This window comes from Mandrillus leucophaeus, unplaced genomic scaffold, assembly GCF_000951045.1.
Source record: "Mandrillus leucophaeus isolate KB7577 unplaced genomic scaffold, Mleu.le_1.0 Scaffold328, whole genome shotgun sequence".
Classification (NCBI taxonomy): Eukaryota; Metazoa; Chordata; class Mammalia; order Primates; family Cercopithecidae; genus Mandrillus; species Mandrillus leucophaeus.
Window position 1 is genome coordinate 1,577,185 of NW_012103454.1, and position 14,719 is coordinate 1,591,903.

Sequence of the window (14,719 nt, forward strand, 5' to 3'; positions counted from 1 at the left end):
TACTTATATTGAAATGAATATAATTTATATTATATAATTTATATTACATATATGTATATATAAATATGTAATTTAGGTCTTCTTTACCATTTCTGCCTGATACCACCACCATTACCATCACCACCAAACTTGATTGTTGCTTATAAATTGAAAAACTGAATTTGTTCATATGCAATTTTTCTTATCCTACTTTTGAGGTTTCCTTAGAAAGTTAAGAGACTGTCCAAAATGCTGCCCTATTCATTCAGATTCTCAAACATTTGCCTATTTAAAATAACTAATATCTCATTTTTCCTTGAAAGTAAGGAAAAAATATATATATATTTAAATTTGCCAAAATATTGTCATCTGACTTATACAAACTCTGATGAAAGCCTTTGACTGGACAGTAAAAGGACTGCTCTTAAAATAAAACAGTAATGAACCATATAAGAGTAGATAACTTGCATAGAACAACAAAAAAAAATGTGTACAAAGGAAGGGAAATGAATGAGAGAAATGTCTGCTACAGAATCTCTAGCCCCATGCTAACTTTTTAGTAAAGAACAAGTCTAGGTACAGTTAGCAGTGGTGTCTTTTAATCATTTAACCTATACAAAAGTACTTCCAAGGAAAATTATTTACTATTACGAACACTTAGTCCTGGGTAGACTGTATTCTAAGGCTGGTATTTTTTTTTTTTCTTTTTTTACTGTGTTATTTTATTGTATGTGACTTAAAGGTAGGATAAGAATGAAGTGTATGCTGAGGGAGAGGAAGTTATCATATGCTTTAGGGTGTAGGATGGAGACAGAAAGGTTGCAATTTTCTGAAATAGGAAATTAATATATGTAAATATTAATATATGGAAGTAATATGTACAAATATATTATTTTGCAATATATTTAAACAATGAGATTAAATTTGCAGTATATTGCAATATATTGCAAAGCAATATGTGCAAATATTAAAACATACATATATGTTAGAATTTCCTGGTTCTGAGTTTTAAAAAAGAGCTACAGGTATTCATAACTAAATCTTCCTGGTCTCATGCTTTCTAAGGGGGAAAAATTTTTATTAACTACTATTTATAGATCCTGATGATTGTTTGTGGAACAGAATATATATCATTGATTGGTTCTGCTTTCACTCCCTTCTGCCTTCCCTCACCCCCTAAACATGGAGGATGATGGACAATAAGCATATACATTACTGGCTTTATGATAAATTTAAGGTAGAATTATTGAGTAAAATATTGAAATATACTAGTACATAATTTCAAAGATTGTAGCATAGATACGTAGTTTATGGTCTTGGGAAAACAATATTGACTTGGAACCAAAATGAGTTAAAATAGTATGTTTTGTAGCCCATAATGAAGATCTTCATGGCAACCTAAAAGTCTTCATAGGTTACTGTCATTTTAAGCCAGAAGATATTAGTAGGATAAGTAGTAACATTCATTTTGAACCCAGGAAAATATCCTAAGGATGTGCTTCTAAAAGCATGAAAGATAAAGCATCATTAAAATAATCTAATAACACAACCTTATTATCACAGTAAATCACCGTAGGATAGAAGCTGTTTTCTACCTTTTAATACTGTGTATTGTAGGATGATTCATATACCCTCATGTTTCTGTTGCCCCAAATAAATTATGTCATTTTAATTAATTTTTTTGAAATCTTTAGCATTGGAGATTACTATGCAGCATTATACAATATTTACATTCATGAAAGGTACTTTGGCGTGTACTCATTGTGATTTATCAGTAGAAATTTATTTCTTGTGACCATTCAAAGCTACAGATGACTTTGAGTTCAGATGGGGATAGAAAAGGGTCTTTTTTCATCCAAATTTATTTGAATAAAATTACATAACTTTTACTATATACATATGATCTTTATTTTGTTCTCTTTAAAAATGAGAAGCAAATAATTTCTGATAATATTTTTTTCACTAAAGTAATGTTGTTTTTGGATGGCCCCAGACAGTTTTGCTCATCAGGCGACTATGTCAGTTGGCCATTTGGAGTTAGTTATGGTTTTTGCAAACAGGTATTTCTATGTGTAGCCATTTGTGTAGAGTTAGGAAAACAGAAAATAAAATGAATTCGTATATTTTTAGGATATACTTAATATATCTAATTCTTAATTTTCTGTAGTAAGAGGAAGCATTGGCCTCAGTAACTCAAAGTACATTTTAAAATTACTCATATATGGATAGATTTTAGCATTTGAATGTTGTTGGCTGAGTCTTTGCTTATCTTAATATAAAGTCACAATTGAATAAGCCTCACTGCGAAGTTCCATGCATGGATCTACTACACTTCGTGCACGGCTCATCTCCTTAATCCAACTCAATAGGGGTTATAAATACTTGTTGAAATTGTTATCCTCAATGCATAATTTCCTTTCCATGGAATTAAAGACTTAAGCTTTTTTTTTTGTTGCTGTTGCTGAAATGACTGTAAAGATACTTCCCACCTTTCCTTTCTTTTTTTTTTTTTTTCCTGTAATGAATGCAGTATATCGATTGAGTTTAAATGAAAGAAATAATGATAGTATTTCTGTTTAACACTGAAACCAAGTTATAAAAAATCAACAGTAAATAATTCACTTGTGAACAGTAGAAATGCATAGTGTATAAATTCACTGATTTGCATGTCTGCTGTTACTCTGCTGATTTATACCACCTGTTTATTAAATAATGTCATTAAATTACTTAAAAACATTTTTATATTTTTAAAAGCATGGAATACACAAAGGATTGTATAAAATGTGTATAGGATATTACATATTTTCTGCATAGTTAGCATTAAAAATTTCACTTTCACTAGCAGCTTATTTTAATATTCAGCTGATGAAGATACCTTCAGATTAGCTCGGGGTCTTATTTAAATTTTGTATTTTGCAGAAGAAAATGAAAACTTTTGATTTGTAAAGCTATATCAACTGCATAGTGGAAATCTGTGAAATAATTATGAACCCAACATGTTGAAAGCATATAATGATTATTTTTCTTTTTAAAATACAATGTGAAATGTTTTCCCCAAACCAAATCGCTTGTGAAAGTTCACTGTATAGAATAGTTAAAAGCAAAGTTGCTGTAGTTGAAGTGAGTGTGAACATCTTGAGCCTTTGGAGAACTGTGGGATCTGAGCAGTTTGTTTTGAAAAACAAGGACAATAGACACTTAAAGGTGGGTGCCTTGAGCCGGTGGTGTTCTCAGCTCACCACAGGGCTGTGGAAACCTCTAGACGTGAGAAAGATAACACATGGTTGTGTTCAGTTGTGTTTATTGAATGCTTGCCTGTTATATAAATGTAGTGTTCTCCGACTTATATGAAAGTAAGTGTTCTCCAACTACAGTGAGGTGTAAGGATTGGTACCTGTTTTGCACATGGAGCCACAGCATTTTGAATTGTACCTCGCATGTAGAAAGTGTTAATTATTTGTTGAGTGAGTGAAAGTTACGTGAATAAATAGGTTTAAGGACGTTGTAAAACATGGTTGTTTTTTTCACTGTTACTTAGAGCATTATAGGTCATGGCTGGGACTAGTACATTTATTTTCTAGAAATCTTATATATTCACATATTAATCAGTCTTAGAATAGTGATTCTTTGTTTCAGTGCATTTACCTTTTCTATGTTTTTCATGTTTATTCATTTATTGACCATTCAACAAGAGTTTGAAAGCTACGATGTATCAAAATCTGTGAAGAACCATGTGGAGATACAAAGATAAGACAAGTTAAAAAGACTAGCACATGAGCCCTGCCCACAGGGACCTTACATGTGTAGTGGGGAAGGTCAATCAGATATGTACATCAGTAACATACAAATGCTTTGATGAACATATGTCCAAAATCTTGGTGTCCCAAGGTGGTGGTATTTGTGACTCTCAAAGAAAACCCAACTGTACAAAACAAAATACTTCCAAAAGCACTACCTTTGAAGGTGTTCTTTGAATTAACTGCAACAAATATCTGAGTAGCTGTTTTATTCTTGCTCTTTTCAGGATTATTGTCTAGTGTCACATTTGTCCTGAAGCCAGAGTTCAAAAAGAACCATTTCCAAGGCTGTATGAAACTAGATACCCGAGTGTCTGATTCTGTGGAGAAGCAAAAAAATAAGCAGAGTTTTTGGTAGAAACTTCACAAGTCTCAAGTCTCGGGATGTGTGCTGGTGGTAAATGGATAAAATGCCCAAGTAGAAAGTCTTGTGAATTAGAAATTACAGTTTGGGACCCACTGGTCTCTTGCTGGAAAACCTTTAGTGGCTGAGATCAAATGTAGACAGAACTTTGTTGGGGCCATAATCCAGCCATGGCTCAGTACATTCCCCAATTAGATTAGGGTGATTACACATCACTATTAAGGTTGACAATGTCAAGGAAGTTGAACTTTAAACCAGTAAACAAAACCAACACGAGAAGAATGAGAAAGTCTGCGTACTCCAGTATGGATCAAATCCATTGTTGAAACAGTTGAATCCATTGCTAAAGCAGTTGAATCCATTGCGAAAACTTTCATTCCATGATAACTCTTCTAAACAATTGAGAAGAAATAATACTAATCTTAGGTAAACTTTTCTGTGAATAAAATAAAGAGGAAATGCCTCTGTTCTCTGAAGCAAGACTAACTTTGATTCTAAAATCTGACGGGGACATATACAAATAGAAAACTGATAGGCAAGTCTTTCTCATGGATATAGATGCATTTATTCTAAACAAAGAAATTACAAACAGTAATAAATAAGAATGGTAGTATGTTGTCAAGTTATTTCACTAATACAAGGATGGTTTACTATATGAAAATTATCAGTGTAGTTCTCTCTATGCTAATAGTTAAACAGAAAAAAAATCATCTTTGATATATGCATATCAGCACTTAATAGGTTCAGTGCATATGTGGGAATAAGAGAAAAAGCAAAATAGAAGGAAATTTCCTTATTTTGACTTAAAAAAAATACAGTAAACGTCATATTTGGCAACTTATTGAAATTCCTGAGATAAGGAATAATACAAGATGTCTGTTCTTGAGTATTTTACTGGGACTCTGAGCAGTGCATTGAGACCAAAACAAAAAACCTACACACATCCCAGTAAAAATAAAATTGCCCTTGTTCGCAGATGATTTGATTTTGTACATAGAAAAAAAATTAGATCTAATTCATAAATTCAGTAAGGTTAATGAATACATAGTAAATCATAATTCATATAATGAATCATAAAAGAAGTTTTTAAAAAATCTTTTGTCATAGCATCAAAAAAAATCTTAAATCAATCTAATAAAAGATATGCACACTGAAAACTGAAAAATTTATTCAAATAAATTTTTTAAAAACTTAAATGGCAGGTTAATCTGTTAATGGATTGGTAGACTAAACATTGTAAAGATACCCAACTTGATCTTGAGCAGAATTTCTGCAGATTTTTTGATGTGGAAATTGACAATGAGATTTTAGCAGCGGGTAATGAATAGAGTAGTTTAGACAATATTAAAGAAGAATAATGCTGGAGAACTTACACTTACGGGTATCAACAATTATTATAGATCTTTAATATTTAAGCCTTATGGTATTTATTTCACAAAAAGCCATCTGGAACAGAATCTATAGTCCAGAAACATACTCACACTATAAAATCACTTGATTTGTAACGAAAGTGGCCTTACAGTGCAATGAGTAAGTATAGCACTTTTGATAAATATTGCTGGGCCAACTGGATATCCATATGGGAAAAAGATGAATTTCAACTTTTACTTCCCACCATACACAAGAGGAATCATGAATCTAAAAGTAAAATGTGAACATTTAGCAGTTTTAGAAGAAAGTATGGATATGTATCTCCATAATTGGTGGGGGGCAAAGACTTCTTAGAACATAAGAAGTGGTAACCATAATAGAAGCAGTAATTGATAAACTGAACTACATTAAAATTAAGAACTTCTGTTTGTCAAAAACACGATTAATAAGATGAAAAGAAAGACAAGCCTCATGTTTTGGTGAGGACTGTTTGCCATGTATACATTTAACAAAGAACTTGTGTCAAGAAATATAAAAAGCTTGACAAAACAAGAAGAAAAAGACAACCAAGTTTTAAAAGAGGTAAATGGCGTGCTGGGTACTTTACAAAAATGTCCAAATTTCAATAAACATGTGAAAAGGTATTCAACCTTATTAATCAGGGAAATGCAAATAAAATGACAATGTGACACTATCATGCCTGTACCAGAAAAACTAGAATAAACACACAGAGGCACACAGCTAATACCAATAATTGGTGAAGCTAGATATCAACTGGATCTCTCATGTACCGCTATGTGGAATATAAATTTCATTCAACCTCCTGAGAAATGTATTTGGTTATATTTATTAAAGCTGAGTACTTACATACTCTGTGATACAGAATTTTCAAGAAAATGTTCCTTACCTTGGGCAGGTTATGTAGATGATGATTAGGAAGAGACACAGGAGAGCTCCTGTCTTTCTGATAGTGTTCCTTTGCTTGATTTCAAAGCTAGTTGCAAGGATGTGTTTGTTTTGTGAAAATTAATCTAGCTATAACTATGAATCATGCCTTTTTTGTATGAATATAGTTAAATAAAAATATTTTAGTCAGATTAACTGCAAAACTAAAACTTCCAGATTGCTGAAAGTAGTGAAATGGTGACATGTCAGTTGTTACAACCAAAAAAGGATGCATCAGTTATAAGAATTTTGATAAACTGAAACCTAGGCTGTTTTGCATTTTAGAAGTGCATGTTACTTACTGTTTTGTTGTTTCTTATGAAAAGTGCCAGAGCTGTATGAATAAATACATTTGTCACTACTTCAAATGATTCTGCATGTTATTCCAGGTTTGAACCTGGTTTTGTTTTATTAAACCATTTCCTGGCATCTTGAATAAATCATGTATTAAGATGATTTTTTAAACTTGTGACATACCATAACTAGTATTGCTACTGCTGTTGTCTCTTTTCCTCCGTGTAGAATGTAAGCTTCTTGATGACAGTTTTCTATCTTATATTTTTGTTCATCGCTGTGTTCTCTGCTTCTAAATCAGTTCTTAAATATATAGTATCTTGAGTGAATAAATGAATCTTTTTTAAATGTCAGGGCACATGCTACTTATTCAAGATTTCTAGCTGAGGATGGGAAGCCTCTTGATTTTACTTAATTCTTACATCTCTAGTGTCTGGTGTACAGTAGTACTCCAGTAAGTAATTGTTAAGTAAATAAAACAAACTGGAAGGGTTCTGTGGAGAACCATCTATGGGCCATGAGTTAACCCTGTTTTAGTAGAAGATTGACGGGGTTGACATAGCATTAACAAGATGTGGATGCAGGCATTACCATCATGGATGCAGGGGGAAGCAGGAAGAGTGGCCTGAATGGAGAGTGCAGTGCCAGTTAAGGCGTGCTAGCACATGGAGCCATTTAGGAGTATGGGAGCAAATTGTGGAGGGCTTTGGAATAATAATAATATTTATTGAGCATGTGTTGTGTATTGTGTGCAATTTTTAAGTACTCTACATGGATTAACCTACTTAAAACCCCTGCAGTTTAGGAAGATTGATACCAGTATTATCCTAATGTTTTAGATAGGAAACTGAGGCCCAAAGCAACGGACTTGCTCAAGGTTGCACAGGTGCTGAAGATACGCCTGCAACTTGAGTATTACAGTTTACAAGCCTCCATTCCCAACTATTATGATAAAGTTCTAGGCAAGGTATTTTAAACATAACAGTGGTAGGTCTTAAGAGCATAGAAGGTTCTTGGGTAGATACTCCTGTTTGTGAATATCTTAGTTGGTTAAATATTTTTTAGCCAAAGAAAGACTTTTTATATTCTCATTCTCTCCCTCTCCTTCTCCCCTTCTCCCCCCACCTCTCCCCGCACCTCTCTCTCTCTCTCTCCTCCATCTCCCTCCTCTCTCTCCCTCATCTTTCTCTCTGTTTCTCTCTCTCTCTCTGTCTCTGCCTCTCCCCCCTTCCTTCCCCTCCCCCTGCCCTCAGGAGATGTTCAGGCTGGAGTGCAGTGACATGATCTTGGCTCACTGCAACCTTCACTTCCTGGGCTCAAGTCATTCTCCTGCCTCAACCTCCTGAGTAGCTGGGACTACGGGTGCATGCCACCATGCCCAACAAATTTTTGGTTTTTTTTTTATACAGACAGGGTTTTGCCATGTTAGCCCAGCTGGTCTCACCCCTGGGCTCAAGCGATCCTTTTGCCTCACTCTCCCAAAGTGCTGGAATTACAGGTATGAGCCACCACGCTCAGCCAGTTTACCTGCTTTCTTCATTTTCTTTCTAACTCTCTGACTTGTGCGTCCCAGTTTCCTGGGCAGCTGTTCATGAACCAGCTTATGGGATTATTTTCTATGCCTGCTTTTCTTCTCCCACCCTACCTACTGTCCTAGAACAACTTCATCCATTCCTGTGACTATAGTAACCAACTATGTGCTCACAATCCCCAAATCTATAGCTTTTTCCTAGATGACTGTTATTAAACAGTATATGCAAGTGTCTCGTAGACATCTCAGCGGTTTTTTGAAGTGAATGTTTTGAAAGCACATTAGAATCAGTCATTTAAAAACTGAACTCCAGATCTTTGTAACCTGCTTCCCTTTCGCTTACATGCTTCTGTCACTCTGTATCTCACTGGGCCATACTACTCTGCTGCTCCAGTCATATCAGAAACAGTGGGGTTAGTTTTGATTCTCTTATTTTCTATCACATCACTCAATCACCAAAACTTACTGACTCCACCTATTAAATATTTGCCCTGTATGTCTGCTTCTCTCAATTATTACCTGTATCATGAAATAGACCACAGTAGTCTCTCGTATTTATGCATCAGCCTCCAAGCTGATGTCTCCAGTCTATTCTCCAAACTGTGATTAGTGCCTCCTTTCTAAAATACATACTTCACCATGTGCTTTTGTAATTCAGTATTGGAATATTATGGAATCAGTAAATGGAGGGCGAGAAGGAGTGAACATATATATAAAAGCAAAACCAAAGGTATATACCATAGTTACTGTTGCTGTTTTAGTGACAAGGGTTAGGGCATAAAAAGATAAAACTGTAGTATTACCAAGTGTTTATTAAAAACAAAAGGTAATTTGTTTATACTATAAATGTTTTTGCTCACAAGATGTATCTTTTCCTGGATTTTTTTTTTTTTTAAGATAGGGTCTTGCTCTGTTGCCCAGGCTGGAATGCAGTCACATGATCATGGCTCACTGCAGTCTCGACCTCCCAGCTCAGATGATACTCTCATCTCAGCCTCCTGAGTAGCTGGGACTACAGGTGCACGCCACCATGCCTGGCTAATTTTTTATTTTTATTTTTATTTATTTATTTTTTTGTAGAGATGGTTTTGCCGTGTTGCCCAGACTGGTCTCAAACTCTTGAGCTCAAATGATCCACCTGCCTCAGCCTCCCAAAGTGCTGGGATTACAGGTGTGAGCCACTGTTCCTGGCCTGCAGTTTTTTTTAAGGGCTCATTCTGTTGCCCAGGCTGGGTTTGAAATCCTGAGCTCAAGGGATCCTCCCATCTCAGTCTTCTGAGTAGTTGAGATTATAAGCACATGCCACCATGTCTGGCTCCTTTTTCTGGATTTTAAAATATAGTCTGCCTAAAACACTATGTTATATTTATAGCATAAATAATCAACTTTAATGTATACTCCAAATTTACTGATACGATACTCCTATACTTTAAATATAGAATTTATTTCTCTCATATAACAATTTCAAATTTTTAATTGATGTTTTTAGATGGGGAATCACTCTCTGTGCTCACCCTGGGCTTAATAGTCTATGTAGTGTGTTTACCAAGTTTAAGTGAAAATATTTTATAAAATCCTGACTCAGAAAATATTCCAACCTAGGTTTAGTCTGTAAGACAAATCTGGCTTTTAACAAGTCTGAGTTAATTTCAGAGTTATTCTCAAGAAAGTCAGAAAGGGCTTCAGATTAACCCCTCTAAAGCTGTGTCATTATCTGTTGCAACACTTTGGCTGCCAAGCAGAAAACACAATCCAAATGTATTTTCTGAGTTTAGATATTGTTTCTTATTTGCCCCACTTTACTTCTTCCCTTTTGTATCCTTTTCTTCTTTAACAATTGTGCTAGCCTAGAACATTTAGACTCCCAGTCATATGTTGCTCATTCTTGTCTTTGGTGTTGGTGGTGGTGGTGGTGGTGGTACTGTTTTTGGTACAAATGCCTATCAGAGCCAGGAAGCTGAAGTAAGGAGTGATTGGGCAAGATACAGGACATCAGGAAGTCCAGGTACTGTTTTGACCTAGAGAACGTATTTGGTCTAAAGGAGACCCATTTCATTAACTTAAAAATATTTTATGATTTAAACAAAACACGCTGACACCTCAGTTACACTGATTGAACTGTGACTTCTGGTTTATACATTCTCTGCCCACCCTCCCTGCAATGCCTTGATCTTCAATATTAGTTTTCCAAATACAGTTTTTTTCTGATACATCCAGCAGGTATATAATCTCTGTGAGTTATTCCTGGCTGTGTCTTTTTGTGATTTCTTCCATCTCTTAACATCTTCTGAATTTACTATGTCGTATACTTTGCTGAAAGTATTTAGGTACTTAACAGAGATTTAAGTACCATAATCCAAGAATGTAGGCTTTTGGTTATCCAAACTAATAGAAAAATGATGTTTAGAGGATATAGAAGATGATTATCATGTCCTCTAAAATATCACTAAAACATCAAGCGTGTCATCTGTGCTTCTGACTGGCTCAGGTGAGCACATAATATCAGATTGCCTGTCACCAGGTCAGATGCTTTACATATGTTACCCGATGCAGTCATTAACATATTTCTTTAACAGAGCTGGCATCCCAATTTTATAGATATGGAATCTGAGATATAGGGAGAATAAGTAACTTACTCAAAGTCACATAGTTAATAAGTGAAAATTTTTTAAATGGGTGAGCTGATATATGATTTTTAAAAGGTAGTTTCTTGATGACCATTGTCTTTTAGAAATGCATTATTCTGGTATTCTTTGGTTTACATATTGATACATTGTACCCTGTTTTTCAGTGTATAGTCTTTGCTATGACTTCTGGCCAGATGTGGAACCATATCCGTGGACCTCCATATGCTCATAAGAACCCACACAATGGACAAGTGGTAAGTATAATTTGTAAGCATGAATATTCTGAAGTTTAATCCAGCTTAATTTAGGAATAAGAAATTATGTTTAGTATTTAGTAGGAAAATATGCTGTTTGTAATTCAAAATATATATTCTTTCTAATTTACTACCTGTGTCACAGATATACACATACGCATACACACACACAAGATTACTTTTTTTTAGGATGAAGGCCGCTTTAGTGTTGATTTTAAAAATTAGTATCTACCGTATCAAATATACGTGCATACAGTATTTTTTCAAGTTTATCTACTGCTATGGCAATAATATATAACCGCACTAGAGGAAATTGGAACAGTTTGTAGTCAGTGTCCCTCCCATCCATGGTAAATTTAATTTTCTTCAGAAGAGATTAATTACGACATTGTGAAAAACCCTAGTGGTCATTGTATTAGAATGTTAGGAGCTCTTTGCCACAGAAGTAAAAGTGAAATTGATGTGCTGTTACATTAGTAGCAGAGTTCACATTAGTGACTGCCACTGAATTCACATAACTGAGTTTGTTGCCTTCTCCTTACGTTCCATGAGTAGGAAATACTGTGATAAATCAACATAGAAACATACTGTCTTTGAGACAGTATTAGGGTGGTGAATTTGAACAGTTTTTCATTTTCTCTCTGACTTTTTCTACTTTTTCTTTTGGAAAAGGTACGTATTTTCCTACTACAGTGGTGAGGGAGCTGAGGTATTTATACACCAGATCTCATCAGTCATTTGCTGAGTGCTATTCTCTTGGCAGAGTTATTACTTCTCCAGCACTGGTGGACTTCATCTGTCAAAGAAAGCCAGCCAGTCAAAGAAATGCAGGTGCTGGTGGTGGAAGTCAGGCTGGAACACACTAAGCCATTAAGGGCAAAGAAACATGGGCAGTGTACTACTCATAGACTGTATTTACTACAACTTAGGTTAGTTTATTGTGTTTTAGTAGATTCCAATGGAGAGGACAAAAATCATGAAAAAAACACATTTAGTATTGGTTTTATTTCAAGCTATGCTCTGGAAAACAAAGCAACAAAAGTCTCATCAATTAAATATAGTTTTATTTATAAGCCAGTATCATATGTCTTGTAAACAGTCCTTCAGAAAAAAGTATAAAAATATATGCATATTTAAGAACATCTATATAAGAAATTTTATTTCACATTTTAACAGGTCTTTTTAAAAATTTTAGATTGATGGAGTACATGCGCAGGTTGTTACAAGAGTATATTGTGTGGAGCTGAGGATTGGGCATTGCTGAGGCCATCACACAGATAGGAAGTTTTACAGATTTTGACCTCCTTCCCTCACTCCCTCTTTTTGGAGTCCCTAGCATCTGTTCTAATGTGTATGTCCATATGCACCCAAGGTTTAGCTCCCACTTGTGAAAACATACAATATTTGTTTTCCTGTTTCTGCATGAATTTGCAACTCCAGCTGCATTCATGTTGATTCAGAGGACGTGATTTTGTTGTTTGTAATGGCTGCATAGTATTCCCTGGTGTATATGTACCATATTTTCTTTATTTAATTCACTGTGGATGAGCACGTAGGTTGATTTAATGTCTTTGCTCTTGTGAATAATGCTACAGTGAACATACAAGTACTTGTGTCTTTTTGGTAGAACTGTTTATTTTCTTTTATGTATATACCCAGTAATGAGATTGCTAGGTAGAATGGCAGTTCTCATTTTAGTTCCTTGAAAGATCTCTAAACTGCTTTCCACTGTGGCTGAACTAATTTACATTCCCAGCAGTGGCGTATAAGCATTCCCTTTTCTCCACAGCCTTGCAAACATCTGTGTTTTTCTGACTTTTCTATAATAGCCATTCTGACTTGTGTGGTGTCTCATTGTAGTTTTGATTTGCATTTCTCTGATGATTAGTGTTGATGAGCCTTTTTTTCATGTTTATTGACCACTTGTATGTTTTCTTTTGAGAAGTATCAGTTCATATCCTTTGCCCACTTTTTAATGGGGTTCTTTATTTTTTGCTTAAGTTTTTTAAGTTCCTTATAGATTCTGGATATTAGTCCTTCATCAGATGCATAGTTTGTATTTTCTCCTGTGCAGGTTGTCAATTTACTCTGTTGATAGTTTCTTTTGCTGTGTAGAAGCTCTTCAGTATAATTAGGTTCTACTTGTCAATTTTTGTTTTATTTGTGATTGCTCTTGAAGACTTAGTCATGAAATGTTTGACTAGACCAGTGTCCAAAAGGATATTTCTTAGGTTTTCATCTGGGATTTTTATAGTTTTAGGTATTTTTAAGTCTTTAATCCATTTTGAGTTAATTTTGTGTATATGGAAAGCTAGGAGTCAAGTTTCATTCTTTTGCATATGGCTAGCCACTTACCCCAGCACCATTTATTGAATAGGTGTTTATTCCCCATTGTTTTTGTAGACTTTGTCAAAGATCAGGTGGTTGTAGATGTGTAACTTTACTTCTGGGTTGTCTGTTTTGTTGCATTGGTCTGCATGTCTATTTTTGTACCAATACTATGCTGTTTTGGTTACTGTTGCTTTGTAATATAGTTTGATATTAGGTAATATCCCTCTAGCTTTGTCATTTTTGCTTAGGATTACTTTGACTATTTATGCTATGTTTGGGTTCCATATGAATTTTAGAATAGCTTTTTTTTTTTTTCTAATTCTGTGAAAAATCATGGTAAATGGAGAGGAATGGTACTTAACCTGTACATTGCTTTGGGCAGAATGGCCATTTTAATGATAGTGAGCCTTCCAATCCGTGAGCATGGGATGTTTTTCCCTTTATTTGTGTCATCCGTGATTTCTTTCAGCAATGTTTTGTAGCTCTCCTTATAGAGATCTTTCACCTCTTTGGTTACGTGTATGCCTAGGTAATTGTGTGTGTGTGTGTGTGTGTGTGTGTGTGTGTGTGTGGCAGTTGTGAATAAGAATGTGTTCTTGATTTGATTCTCAGCTTGAACGTTATTTCAATAACTCAAGCATTATTTAGAAATGCTACTAATTTTTGTAGATTGATTTTGTATCCCGAAACTTTACTGAAATCGTTTATCAAGCCTTTTGCTAGAGTCTTTAGGGTTTTCTAGATATAGAATCATATGGTCTGCAAAAAGAGATACTTTGACTTATTCTTTTCCTAAATGGATGTCTTCTGTTTCTTTTTCTTGCCTTATTGCTCTCATGAAGACTTCCAGTACTATGCTGAATAGGAGCAGAGAGTGGACATACTTGTCTTGTTCCAGTTCTCAGGGAGAATGGTTCCAGCTGTTATCTGTTGTTCGGTATGATGTTGCCTGTGGGTTTGTCTTAGATGGCTCTTATGATTTTGAAGTATATTCCTTTGATGCATTTGAGGATTTTTATCACGAATAGATGCTGGACATTATTGAAAGCTTTTTCTGTGCCTATCGTGATGATGGTATGGTTTTGTTTTTAAATATGTTTATGTGGCATATTACGTTTATTGATATGTGTATGTTGAACCAACTTGGCATCCCCGAAATGAAACCTCCTTGATTATAGTGAGTTAACTTTTGAATGTGCTGTTGGATTCAGTTTGCTATAATAATA

General features: G+C 34.7%; 1 protein-coding gene across 3 annotated transcripts in view; it reads left to right on the top strand.

The window, feature by feature from the left end:
* TUSC3 (tumor suppressor candidate 3) overlaps positions 1-14,719 on the top strand; it is a 219,502-nt gene that overhangs the window by 122,038 nt on the left and 82,745 nt on the right. For all 3 annotated transcript variants that reach the window (XM_011988343.1, XM_011988344.1, XM_011988342.1), the window contains exon 6: positions 11,073-11,162. In XM_011988343.1, coding sequence (XP_011843733.1) covers positions 11,073-11,162 — 90 coding nt within the window. The remainder of the gene's footprint in view (positions 1-11,072; positions 11,163-14,719) is intronic.